The following is a 14,015-nucleotide window of genomic DNA, read 5'->3' as shown; positions in this document are numbered from 1 at the left end:
AGAGAGAGAGAGAGAGAGAGAGAGAGAGAGAGAGAGAGAGAGAGAGAGAGAGAGGAAGAAAGAGAAAAGAATATCTTTTGTAGAAGGGAATGGGAATCGAAATGAATTTTTTTCCCTAGGACTTTCTCTATACATATATACTATATCTTTTCATTAGAAATATAAGTGGTTGGGGCAGAGCCAGGCCTGGAGATGGCCTCAGATACTTTCTAGCTGTGTGACCCTGGGCAAATCACTTAACCACAAATGCCCAGCCCTTACCACTTTTATGCCTTGGAACTGATACTTAGTATAGATTCTGACAGAATATAAGGATTAAAAACAAAAAAGAAATATAAATTGTTAATGATCCCTTTTTCCTGGATTTATAGATAAATTATCATCATCTTCATGACCATCAATTTTTACAAATCCAGGAATTCTTTTTTCTTTTTTGTTTGCTTATTATTATTATTTTTTTAATTTGGAATATTTTCCCATGGTTACATGATTCATGTTCTTTCCTTCTCCCCACCCCCACCCCCATAGCCGACATGCAATTCCACTAAGTTTTGCATGTATCATTGATCAAAACCTATTTCCATATTATTGATAGTTGCACTAGGGTGATTGTTTAACATCTACATCCCCAGTAATATCCCCATCAACCTATGTGTTCAAGCAGTTGTTTTTCTTCTATGTCTCTACTCCCACAGTTCTTTCTCTGGATATGGGTAGTGTTCTTTCTCATAAGTCCCTCAGAATTGTCCTGGGTCATTGCATTGCTGGTAGTAGAGAAGCCCATTACATTCGATTGTACCACAATGTATCAGTCTCTGTGTACAATGTTCTCCTGGATCTGCTCCTTTCACTCTGCATCAATTCCTGGAGATCTTTCCAGTTCACATGGAATTCCTCCAGTTCATTATTCCTTTGAGCACAATAATATTCCATCACCATCATATACGACAATTTGTTCAGCCATTCCCCAATCGAAGGACATTCCCTCATTTTCCAATTTTTTGCCACTACCAAGAGCGTGGCTATAAATATTTTTGTACAAGTCTGTTTGTCTGTGATCTTTTTGGAGTATAAATCCAGCAGTCAAGAAATTCTTTCTATAAGAGGGGTTTTCAAAAACTGAAAGGGAAAGGGGAGAGGGCCATGAAGCAGGAAGTAGACAGGACCAAGGGTTTAACCTGGCATGTAGTCTTGGAGATCGGATTAGGGTTAGAGTGAGGAAGAATTTGAGATCACCAGAGACTTCACACCCCATCTTTAACTTGATTCCATAGGTTTGGGATCCGCTTGGTCCCTCATGGGGCTGAAGACAAGTATGACTGTTACAAATGCCACTGGTGGGAGGGCCAAATGCAGGGCTATGGCATCTGTGAGTAAGTGATGATTCCAGGGCTTGGAGGGAGGAAGGGGTAGGGTGAGAAGAGGTGGGGAAAGAGTGGTGAGGACACTGTCTGGATCTCTGCGCATAATATAATGAAACAAACACCCAAGGTTGGATTCAGGAAATCTGGTTCTGCCCCCAGATTTACTTGGAGAACTTGCTGCAATTGCTTTCCATCTATGATCTTCGGGTTCTATAAGATTAAGGGACCTAACTAGATCTGGAGTTGTTAATCATTTTTGTGTTGTAGATATATGGATCCTTTCTTAAAATTAATAAATGCACAAAAGTTATAAGGAAATTATGTTAATACAAACGTAATTTCTTCCCATTCAAGTTCATGGATCCCTTAGGGCAGTGATGGACAAACTATGGCCAGCAGGCCAGATGTGGCTCCTTTAAATGTTCTATCCAGCCATTATTCCTAATCTGATGAATACAATGAGTAGGATACAATACAATGAAACTTCTAAAGAGTTGCCTTAGAAACAGACTGACAGATGAGCATTTCCTTTCCTTTGATCCCCTCTTTAAAAAGTTTGCCCATCACTGCCTTAGAGGATGGGGTGAGTATACCAAATTAAGCACTCCTGGACTAAATGGTCTTTAAGATCTTTCCCAGTCCTGACATTCTGTGGTTCTCTAAATCCTATTTCTAGATGCTTTTCTCATAGATAGAAGTGACTTTTTTTAGTGGATTTTACAGCCTCATTAGTGTCTCAAACAAGTGAAAGGGGCATGAACCTTTGGGGAGGATGATGGCATCTTAGATGAAGGAGGTCTCAGAGATAAGCTTGTCCAACTTGAATCTGAACAGGAATTCCTTCTACCTCACCTAGAAGTATTTTTCTCATCTCCGGTTGGGTATCTACAGTAATAGAGAACTTGTTACAAGACAAGCCATTCAACTTGTAGGCACCATAAATCATTAAGACATTCTTCTTTATATGGTGCTAAAATTTGCTACTCTCTTAGAAGCATCCTAGTCCTTTTTTAAAAAACTAGTACCTTCTGTCTTAGAATCAATACAGTGTATTGGTTCCAAGGCAGAAGAGTGATAAGGATGGGGCAATGAGGTTATGACTTGCCTACCATCACACAGATAGGGAATGTCAGAGGCCAGATTTGAACCCAGCACCTCCCATCTAGTCCTGGCTGTCCATCCACTGAGTCATTTAGTTGCCCATCAGCCTATTCTTTGTAACACATGAGAGATCTTCGCTTATTTGAAGAGAGCAGTTACATTTCCTTTAAATATTCTCTTGCCTGATTAACCCTGGGTTCATTATTGTTCTTTTATTCCTGGCCTTCAGGCAGTAGCCATGCACACCAATACTACACTGAGCAGCTGAGCATGAGGAAGGAGAGGGGAGACTCCTGGCCAAGTGGGGTTGGGGGATTCTAGTAGAAAGTGATCCAGAAGTCCCTCAGTAAGATCCCTCCTCAATTCTCAGTTAGCAAGGGGAGTTAAGACTCTCTCTGCCACGGCTAATCTCCAAGGAGGGCCAACATTCATTCTTTGACTTAGTCTATGGTTGGGGACTGGAGTATTTCTTAGTATACTGACTTGGGTAGAGATGGTGTGTATTGGTCTCTTTGACAATAGATTCTGAGGGGTCTCAGTCCCAGTCCTCTTGCCCTAGGGATGTGGAGCTCTTGTTTAGGACATGATAGCCAATGAGTATTTGCATCCCGGGGTTTGTTGACTTACAGACCTCTCCTTCCCCTTCAGGTACGCCGATGAGTCTATGTACAAAGGCTACTTCCGAGACAACCTGCGCCAGGGGTTTGGGGTCCTGGAGAGCTCCCCTCAGGCTCCGCAGCCCTTCAAGTTCATGGGGCACTGGCACAGGGACAAGAAGAATGGATATGGGGTCTGGGAAGACAAAGACAGGTAATAGCTTTCAGTGGGGTTTGAGTTTCCTCATAGATCACAGGGTACCAGAGTTATCTATCTATCTATCTATCTATCTATCTATCTATCTATCTATCTATCTATCTATCTATCTATCTATCTATCTATCCATCTATCTATCTATCCATCCATTTATCTATTTATCTATCCATCCATCTATCTATCTATCTATCTATCTATCTATCCATCCATCCATCCACCTATCCATTTATTCATTTATTTGGTTTTATTTATTGTTTTTATTAAACCCTCATGTTCTGTCTTAGAATTAATACTGTGTTTTGGTTCCAAGGCAGAAGAATGGTAAGGGCTAGAGAATGGGGGTTAAATGACTTGCCCAGAGTCACACAACTAGGAAGTGTCTGAGGCCAGATCTGAACCCAGGACTTCCCAAATCTGAACTTGGTTCTCAATCCACTGAGCCACCTAGCTACCCCATTATTTATTATTATTATTTATTATGATTTTTTTTTAGTCTGTACTTTCTGTCTTAGTAAAAACTCTTAAGACAGAAGGGCAAGGGCTAGGCAAACAGGGTTAAGCGATTTACCCAAAGTCACATAGCTAGGAGGTATCTGAGATCAAATTTGAACCCAGGTCCTCCCAGCTGGTACTCTATCCATTGATCCACCTGGCTGCCCCATCTCCTGGATTATTAGCAGCCAATTAATCTGTCTGTCATTGCCTCCTGGACAAAATGTGAAACTTGGAGGGGGGAGGGGAATAGTCCTTGTCCTCGGGGATCTCTTGGTCTGAGAAAGAAATATATCCTAGGGAGGAATCTGTAGCTTAAGGGGGAAAGATGACATCTGCTCTTGTGACTCTGCTGCCTGAGAGAAAACTCCTAGTCTGATGGGGAAAATAGGGCACTCACAGAGAGAAAACTGATTTAAGGAGACACTTAAAACATATGATTAGTGATATGCTCTTTTAAAAAAAATCCTTACTTTCTATCTTGGTAACAAATGCAAGAAAGAAGGGCAAGGGCTAAACAAATGGGAATGGGAAAATAGGAAATATCTAAGATCAGATTTGAACCCAGAACCTCCTGACTCCAAGCCTGCTCTCTAGTCACTGAGCTACCCAGCAGCCCCTACTTACATGCTCTTTATAGTGGCTAGGAACCAGGTCAGATATATTGGGAAAGGAAATGGGTGCAAGATTTGCATTTCAGTCCCATATGTCAGATACGTAATTCAACAAATGTGCAAGTATCTGCTTGGAGAGAGGTTCTTACCAGCGGAATTCCTCCTTCCAGCTAAGTCAGGGAAGCAGGGCCCAATTCATGCTTCAAAATCTTCATGAAACCAAAGATGAGATTCTGTAGCAATGGAGAAAGCAGAAGCTCATGGATTCCGTTGGGGTTTTGTGGATTCATTAGACTGAGATTTCTGTTCCTAACACCTGCACAGACTCAGAGAGTGAATCTCTGCTCTTTCCTCTAATACAAGGGCTTTAACTTGGTGCTCATGGACTTTTTTTTAGAAATATTCCAATATCTGCATTTCCCTATAGTCTGTTTAACTCCTCTTGATTTTATAAATTTTAAAACGTTATTCTGAAAAAGGAAGGATACACGGCACAAAAGGGGTTAAGGGCCCCCATTCTGGCTCCTTCACAAAGGATCCTTCTCTTGGTTTTCTTTGCAAAAAAAGGCATTCCCACTTCCTTTGGTCAACAATAAACAAGGCACTCTTAGTTTGGCCAGCATGATCTGGCTTCCTGTTCTGTCTCAGGGAATTAAATACACTCTCTATTTTGATTAAGTTTCCTACTCAAGGAAAATTGGATTGCATTTTCTATTCCTTTAAAAAAAAAAACCCTCACCTCTCTCTTAGAATTGATACTAAGTATTGGTTCCAAGGCAGAAGAGTGGTATGGGCTAGGTGATGGGTGGTTAAGTGACTTGCCCAGGGTCACACAGCTTAGGAAGTGTCTTAGGCCAGATTTTTTTTTTTATTTGGAAAATGTTATTTAACAAATTAATTTAGAATATTTTTCCATGGTTACAAGATTCATGTTCTTTCCTTCCCCTCTCCTCCCCCCCTTCCTATAGCCGATGCACAATTCCCCTGGGTTTTACATGTGTCATTGATCAAAACCTATTTCCATTTTATTGATATTTGCATGAGGATGATCATTTAGAGTCTACATCCCCAATCATATCCCCATCAACCCATGTGATCAAGCAGTTGTTTTTCTTTTGTGTTTCTACTCCACAGTTCTTCCTCTGAATGTGGATAGTGTTCTTTCTGTCCCTGAGGCGAGATTTGAACCATCTCTAGTCTTGGTTCCTTATCTACTAAGCCACTTAGCTGCCCAAGATTTTCTATTTCTTTTTTTCTTCTTTTTTTTTTAAAACCTCTACCTTCCATCTTAGAATCAATACTGTGTATGGGATCTAAGACAGAAAGACAGTAAGGACTATGCAGTGGAAGTTAAGTGACTTACTTAGGGTCACACAGCCAAGGAGTATCTGAGGCCAGATTTGAATCCAGGACTTCCTGTCTCCAGGTCTGGCTCTCAATCCACTGAGTCACCCAGCTGTCCCCTAGATTTTTCTATTTCTAAGATCTCAGCCAAGCATCTCAGACCAGGACACTGTTAGAAGGCTGATTAGAACAAGGGGCAGCATACATGGCATAGTAATACTGGATTTGGAGTCAGGAAGACCTGGGTTCAAATCTTGATTCAGACACTTACTAGCTGCATGAGTTGTCTTGTGCTTTATTACTTCATTACTAAAATGAGTGGGATTGAGCTCAATGGCCTCAAAGGTCTCTTTCAGCTCTAGCTCCATGATTTCTCAATGCTTTATGCTTCCACATTGGGCAATGGACAATCAGGAATCAAAGAGTTTGCTCCTTCCCCTCATGCTTGTCTTGGGTGAGTCAGGAAAGCATGGTGGAAAGAGCCTTGGACTAGAACTGGGGTCCCTGTCTCTGCTGCTATTGGGCAAATCCATTCTCTTGTCTGATCCTCAGACTCCTCCTTGGTAAATGAATGAGGCAGCCTTGTGGGTCAGAGGACCTGGGTTCAAATCCCAGGTCTGCTCCTGTATGACCTTTCACAAACTGCTTTATCTCTCTGGACCTCAGTTCCTTGCCTATGAAAGGAGACTTGACTAAATGATCTCTGAAGTCCTTTCTATCTCTAAACCTCTGTTCTCATGCCTAGCAAACCATTCAACATTAAGACTGTGATGAAACTTTTTGTTAAAAATTTTTTTTATTTTATTCTAGTAACAAGTTTTCCACGGTTACATGATTCATGTTGTGTCTCTCCCCTTTTCTCTACCTCCTTCCAGAGTTGACAAGATGAAACTTTTCCATTTTTTTCCTCCACTAGCAAAGTGGAGGAAAATACCCAAAATTTCTTTCTTTCAAGACTTGGTCAAGAGGGTAAGAGAAGACACTGGATGAAGACCAATGCTATTGAAATAAAAGGTGTAGGGGCAGCTGGGAGGCTCAGTGGATGGAGAAGGTCTGAGGTTCAAATCTGACCTCTTTGACACTTCCTAGCTATGTGACCCTAGATAGGTCCCTTAACCCCCATTGCCTAGCACTTACCTCTTCTGCCTTAGAACCAATATATAGTATTGATTCTAAGATAGAAGATGAGGGTTAAAAAAAAAGAAGAAGAAATAGAAGGTATAATTAGTTTAAATTCAGAAAACAAATATTTGTGAATTATTTACTTATTGGCAGCCCTCTCTAGAGGCGTCTCCATTCTGCTGAACATGCCTAGAAACTCTCTTCCTTATATCCCTCATCCCTCCTCAAAAAGCTCCATCTATTCCTTTCCTTGTTTGGGTCTCTTGCTGTGTCGCTGTTGATAGGGCAGCCAAAGAGTGTGACTGATAAGGTTCTGGGACTCTAATCAGGAAGACCTGAACTCAGATTCTGGCAGATACCCATTAGCTATTGTGAAGATGAAAATTAATATTCAATAACTAAGTATTATATTTTTTAAGTTTTATTAATAAAAACCAAAGCAAAAAACTACTTAAACCACCCAGCTAGAACCACCCAGAAAGAAGAGATAAGGAAAAAAAAGGTGGAGTTTCAGAACTTATAAACTAATACCTGAAGATGCAAACGTACACAAAGGGAAAACCATTGTGGGTAATACAGAAAGGAATTTTGGGTAATGTAGTTTAGGGGTTCAGGATTTTCCAACTATACATTGTGTGACCTTGGCCAAGTCACTTAGCCTCTGTTTGCCTTAATTTCCTCATCTATGAAGCTGGGGATAATACTAGGTAGGTACCTTACAAGGGTTATTGTGAGGATGGAATGAGATAATGATTGAAAAGTGCTTAGCCCAGTGCCTGGCATATTGTTAAGTGCCATAGAAGTATTAGCTGTGGTTGTCGATTGAGAAGAATAATGTCATTTCATCATGTTTTCTGACTTATAAATCCTTTGTTCTCAACAACTCTGTGAGGTAGGTAGAGTTCATGGCATTATGGACCCCTGTTTTACACTTGAGGAAACTGAGGCTCACAAGGACACAGCTAGTAAGATCTGGAGAGTCTTGACCCTCAGCCTAAGACCCTAAGACCCTGCTCTCTCTATTCTTCTATCCTTCTAGGAAGGTGTCCGCTTGGTTGATATTCTTGTCCAGGCTAAAATAATACGCCCTGCCCCGTTCCATTCCTATAGTGTTTTATGGTTTAGGAAGCCTCTTCCTGATGCTAAATCTGTGGGGTTGGTAGTGGCTATCCCCATTTTACAGATAAAGTAACTAAGGCTCAGAAAGATGAAGGCATTTATCTGTTCCAGATCACACCAATGATGTGTGTCAGAGCTGGGATTTGAACTCAAGGCTCCTACATCTAACTCCCATGCTCTTTATTTTATAACTCACTGCCTTTAAAGGGCAGACATGGAGGAAAGGGAAGAATAAAGATTCTGGAGGAATTTCTAGCTGTCTCTGATTTTTTTCCATCTTTCACTCTAGGATTCCACATGGCTAGACTGCCAACAGCAGCCACTCCTTCCATTCAGGAACTGACTGTATTATCAAGGGGGGCTCAGAGGGGGTGACTATGGGCAATGGCTTATGATCCAATCTGCACCCCTCTCCACACACACGTAAATAGGGTCCTCTGTGTCTCATCCTCCAGGGGGGAGCGTTACATTGGAATGTGGCAGGCTGACCACCGGCATGGGCAGGGCATCGTGGTCACTCAGTCTGGCATCTGTTACCAGAGGACTTTCCATGCAGACAAGATGGTGGTAAGTCATTGAACTTGTTTTAAATTTTTTTAAATAAACCATATAATGTAAAGAGTCAAAGAAAAAGAAGCAAAAATCAATATTTAAGCCAAGCACTAATTTGCGATTTTGTTCCACAACTGGCATCGTTGGCTTGGCTTGTAAAGTGCTGAGGAATTAGAGAAAAGAAAAACACATTTAGAAAGCTGATAAAATAAAGCAAAGATATACATTTGGAAAGGCACGGGGAAGATTCCTGATTAACTTGCTCTCTAGGGATCCCTCCAACAATGGAGCATGGGGGACTTCTTATGTTTTGAGGTCCCCAGACTTGGAGGTGTCTTGTTTTCCATTGGTCAGAAGCAGTTTTCCAGTTCTCCCTGCACTGAAGATAATATCTGTACCCACCAAATGACTTATCCCTTTGGCAGATGAGAAGACCCTGAGTTAGACTAGCTGAGTGACCTTAGGCAAGTCACTACTTCTCTGAGCTTGGTTTGCTCTTCTAATAAAGAGGCATGAACATTCTTGCACTCTTCTGAAAACAACTCTGGACTAGGAGTCAGGAGACCTGTGTTCGAGTCTTGCCTTTCAGTGGTATGTGACTTGGGCGAGTCAATTTCTGTGCCTCAGTTTCCTCCTCTGTCAAATGGGAAAAATAATATTTGCATTATCTATCTAATAGGGTTGTACTTAATAAACTTTGCTGCACAGACTTACAACAGCTTGTCTGCTTCTTTTTTGGCACTCTAATCAGTCTCTAACACTTTTTTTAAAAACCTTTACCTGCTGTCTTAGAATTGATATAGGTTCTAAGGTAGAAGAATGGCAAGGGGTAGGCAATAAGGGTTAATCGACTTGCCCAGGATCACACAGCTAGGAAGTATCCGAGGTCAGATTTGAACTCAGGTCCTCCTGTCTCCAGGCCTAACTGCTAACAGTCTTCTTAAGCACTCACAAGTTTCTCCTCCTGTATCTTTACCAGGGTCCTGGGATACTCCTACTGGAAGATGACTCACTCTATGAGGGCAGCTTCACAAGAGACCTGGCTTATATAGGGAAGGTAAGCATCTTCCATTCAGCTATTCAGTAGATTGGATTATAGCTTTGGACTTAGTAAGGTCATTTAAATCCCCCCACATTCAGAATTATTATGTTTTTAAACACGTGCCTTCCATCGTCTTAGATTGTCTTAGAATCAATACTGTATAATTGGTTCCAAGGTAGGAGAGTGGTAAGGGCTGGACGATAGGGGTTAAGTGACTTGCCCAGGGTCACACGCTAGGAAGTGTCTGAGGTCAAATTTGAACCCAGATCTTCCTGTCTCCCAGCCTGGCTCTCTATCCACTGAGCCACCTCACTCTGCTCCAGGATCTTTCTACAGACAATACCAATCAATTAATCAACAATGAAGAAGTACTTATTAATCAAAGGCCAGGAGGTTAGCTCCAAATGGAAGAGTGTCTTCCATAAAGAGGAAGTACCAGCCCCCAAGCATAACCTCCCTGCTTTGTTCTCTCTTTGTTCTAGGGCAAGATCACTTTCCCTAATGGCTACTTCCTAAAAGCCTCCTTCAGTAGCGGGGTCGGTAGGGGCTTCCAAACCCAGGGGGTCCTGGAGACAAGCGCTCACCCTCTGGATCCCATGCACACCTGTAAACGGTGAGGACGCAGCTCTTTGAGCTCCGTGACCCAACCCTGGGCCTCAGTCTTCACATCTCCTTTGAATATCACCAGGGAAAGTAGACTTGCCCCTACGGTTTCCAAGGGGCTCCCCTGGGCCCATGACAGAATCCAGAGAATGGTAGGCATTCATCCAAAGGACATGGAAGGGTTACAGCAAATATCCTAGGAGATTCCATTCCATTAGCTAGGTAAGATTAGAAGGGCTAGAAGGTCCCTTGTGCCATGACCGGAGAATCTCAGAACTTGACAGGAAAAGCAATGCTGGCACTTAGGATAGAAAACATCAAATGCTACAACGGGGAACAGACTGTAGGCCATGGACTGCGAATGAGGCAAGGAACCTTCGTGTCCATCTAGTCTAGTGGATAAGGCGCCACCGTTGTTGTCACGCCCCGGGCGGCAAATTCAATGGGGGACATTTCATTTTGCATTTTGGGAACCCTCAGTTGGTTTGCTTTCTCTTCCATAGACTTCCCTTCTCTGAATTCCCCTTCCCAAGCTTGGTTTATGTCCTTAATAGCAGAAGTTAGCAGAGATGGGCCTGGGAGCAGTGGAATAGCCCAGGGGAGCCCATTGGGTTCTAATTATAGATGCTTCCTTCCCCTCCCTTCCCCTCTCTTCCCCTCTCTTCTCACACAACATGATCATGTCGGCTGCTGAATCCTTGGCATTGCCCTAAAATGAGCTGCTGGCTCATTGTCCTTACCAGTTACTTGGGGCTGTAGAGAGGAGCAGGACTGGGACCACCTTGGTCTTGGCATTTCCATTTTCCCAATTGCCGGCCTCTGACTTCGGGGATTCTTTAACTGGGAATAAGGATGAGGTGGGGAGGCCAGTAAATGGATGGCTGTGGCCAGAAGGATGGACTCTGTCAGACTGAGGGGACCTAGGATGAGTGGGGCAAAAGAATCCTTGAGGGATAGTGTGACTCTTTGGCTCTTGTTTTTGCCCTCTCTAATCTTACCCTCCCTGCCTTGTTTTATCTACCTTCACAAGCCTTTATTTATTTGTTATTATGTATTACATTATTTATTATTCTTTCTATTATTTTTGCCTTGCTTCATTTCTGCCTGTCTCTTTCTCTCAGTTCAGCTACTCCTTGGAGACTCAGATAATCCGGCACAATTTCTAACCCAACTGCCTAGGATATTATTCTTTTTCTGGTCATTTTCTAACTGTTCTTCTTTGCTGGTCTTCCTCTCCCTTGCCATTCCTTTTCCCTGGCCTTCCCAGAGCCATGATCCCTGCCAAGTGTGTGCCATGGCTGGCTTCCACTATTTGTGGGGGAGGCTGGAGATGTGAGCCAGACATCTTTCTCTGTCTCCAGCCAGTTGGGGCTGGATGCCTTTCCTGTGGAGAGCCGATGGCAAGGCATCTACCAGCAGTTCCAGGAGTTCATCAACTTGAACTGTCCAGAGGAAACTCAAGAGGTTTTCTTGGGCTTCCATATCCAGACAGCCAAAGAGCTCCGGAAATCCCAGGAGTATCTATTCTGTGATAGGTAAGGATGGAACTCGGCCACCCCAAAAGTGGGAACAGAAGATAACAGGCCATCTTCTAAGGGAAGCTTCCCCTTCCAAATCTCACTCTTGGATAGCTAGATGGAAGGATGGATGGATGGATGGATGGGTGGGAAGGTTGCATCTCTCATCCCATCACCCTCATTCTACTTTATTTACAGAGGCCTTCTGTGTGTCCAGTCTTGTGCTGGACTCTTAGAGGGAGCAGGAAAAGGAGGAGTCCTTACTCTAGGGAGGGAGGGGAGAGGCAAGGCCAGGAAGTGGGGCTCTTCTCCTTAGGATGATCTATTCCATGAGATGTTTTGGTGTCTTCTGGGTCCCAGAAGTAACCCGGATGAAGTCTCAGCAAAGATCAAGGACATACTTGCAGAACTGCCAACACACCGGGAACCAGAGTCACTCCAACTCTACCTACAGAAAGTAATGGGGGATGGTGGGAATGGGGGTGGGATTGTGTCTCTGTCAGGTTTCTATCCTGGCTCCCACAGGCAGCTGCTCATGGGGAACATGAATAATAGGGCCTTGGTTTATGCTTTTCATAGAGGCCTGGTATTATGGGAAGAACACTGAATTTAGAATCAAGGGTATGGTGGATTCACATTTAACCCTTACTTTTTATTAGTTTTGTAACAATAGGTAAACCATATAACATTTCTGAGCCTCAGTTTCCTTATCTGTAAGATGGAAATAATTCCTGTTGTAAAGAGTGGGTGGTTGGATTAGAAGAGGTAAAACATTTTGAAAACCTTAAAATGCTACATAAAATGTCAGTATCTTGATTATTGTTAATGTTTGGCTTGGTTTTCATTCCCCTTATCATTATCATTCCCATTTTACATATGAGAAAACTGAGGCTGAAAATGGAAAGAAGACTAAAGAATTGGGGTCAAAGCTTGAGACCTTCATGGGTTCTGCCCACTCCATGAGAAAATTCCATGAAGTCTGGTGTGAGACATCAGCTACTTGGAAATAGATCTTTGGCCTATAGCCCCGGGGCCTTTTACCTTTTTGTTATTTTTTAAACCTTCTCTGGTTCTTGAATCCCCAACTTGCTCTTCCTGCTCTGGGCCTGTATGAGTAAATGAATGAACCCATCAATCCACCCATCTATCTATTCATTCATTCCTCCTGCTTTTCCTGCTGTTGGCCCTATCTAAATGAGAGTGAAAATTTTCATTCATTCATGCATTCCTCCTTCCTTCTTGATCAAGTAGGAAAAGTGAGTCTTTTGGGGTTGGGAGGTAAAGAATGAGGACAGGAAGCGATCTTCTCTTTATCAGGACATTTAGGGTTATCTCATTTGTAAGATGAGAGATGGAAGGTACAGGGTTTGCTGACCACACAATCTTCTTGTAGTGTGCCTGAGTGATGGACACATCACTCTGTGTGGGTTGATTCGGAGCTGGTGACATGGGCAGAGGAGGCAGTGAAGAGGCCTGGGGCAGCCCAGCCTTCAGAATTTACTCTTGGGGCTGTTTATTCCCTTGGTTTGGTGTTGGGAGGGGGTTCAGAGAGAGACTGTCCCACTAATAAGGCAGTGGTACTTGGATCCTGGATCTAGTTTGATCCTGCCCTTAAGAATCATACCTTTCCCTAGAGAAAGGGTGGTACCACGGGGTGCTCAGCCCCTAGATCTTGAGCCTGCTTGGCTTTCTGAGCTTAGAGATCTCTTCCCAATTCTCTGCTATTGTAACTGGTTGGTTTGTTCTGATCAGTTCTCCCTCTTTATTTTTCCCTTTCTGCTTTCTTTCCCCTTATAGCATAAGAGCTCTAGGATTTATTCACCAGGGAAGGGAAGTAGCATAGGAGATAGATGATTGGTGTCAAAAATCCAGAAGACCTGAGTTCAAGGCTTGCCTCTGACACATTGGTTGTGTAATCTTCATAGTGCGTTGGGAAGTTCTATAAGGAAAAACAAATTAGATTCATCCAATGGCAGAGGAAAACCAAAACTCAAGAGCTCTCCCCCAGAAAGAAGGCTATTCTGGGCATTCTCAACAAAATATCACACAGGGATTTTATAGCAAAGCCCAGACTAAACTCAGGTCTTCTCTAAACTTTGTCTCCTCTTCTCTCATTCTCTCCTCAGTGTAGAGCACTGAATTAGGAGTCAGAACACCTGTTTTATATTTTAAGTTCTTTTTGAATTTTTATTTTCTATATTCTAAGAGCCTTTTAACTCTGACATCCTGTGTTCCTCTCTCTCTCTCTCTCTCTCTCTCTCTCTCTCTCTCTCTCTCTCTCTTTCTCTCTCTCTCTCTCTTTCTCTCTCTCTCTCTCCCTCCCTCCCCCTCT

The 14,015-nt window shown here is 42.8% G+C and overlaps 1 protein-coding gene across 3 annotated transcripts in view; it reads left to right on the top strand.

The window, feature by feature from the left end:
- The window catches only part of ALS2CL (ALS2 C-terminal like), a 78,238-nt gene that overhangs the window by 52,372 nt on the left and 11,851 nt on the right, over positions 1-14,015 (top strand). For 2 of the 3 annotated variants that reach the window (XM_044681737.1, XM_044681778.1), the window contains 7 exons: positions 1,275-1,373; positions 3,114-3,275; positions 8,425-8,536; positions 9,501-9,578; positions 10,046-10,176; positions 11,528-11,701; positions 12,044-12,140. In XM_044681737.1, the coding sequence (XP_044537672.1) occupies positions 1,275-1,373; positions 3,114-3,275; positions 8,425-8,536; positions 9,501-9,578; positions 10,046-10,176; positions 11,528-11,701; positions 12,044-12,140 (853 nt within the window). The remainder of the gene's footprint in view (positions 1-1,274; positions 1,374-3,113; positions 3,276-8,424; positions 8,537-9,500; positions 9,579-10,045; positions 10,177-11,527; positions 11,702-12,043; positions 12,141-14,015) is intronic. The other variant, XM_044681843.1, reaches the window with a different exon arrangement.

This window comes from Gracilinanus agilis, chromosome 1 (genome assembly GCF_016433145.1).
Source record: "Gracilinanus agilis isolate LMUSP501 chromosome 1, AgileGrace, whole genome shotgun sequence".
In the NCBI taxonomy this organism is placed as follows: domain Eukaryota; kingdom Metazoa; phylum Chordata; class Mammalia; order Didelphimorphia; family Didelphidae; genus Gracilinanus; species Gracilinanus agilis.
The sequence above is the reverse complement of the archived record's forward strand: the minus strand, read 5'-3'. Positions and strand labels throughout refer to the sequence as shown.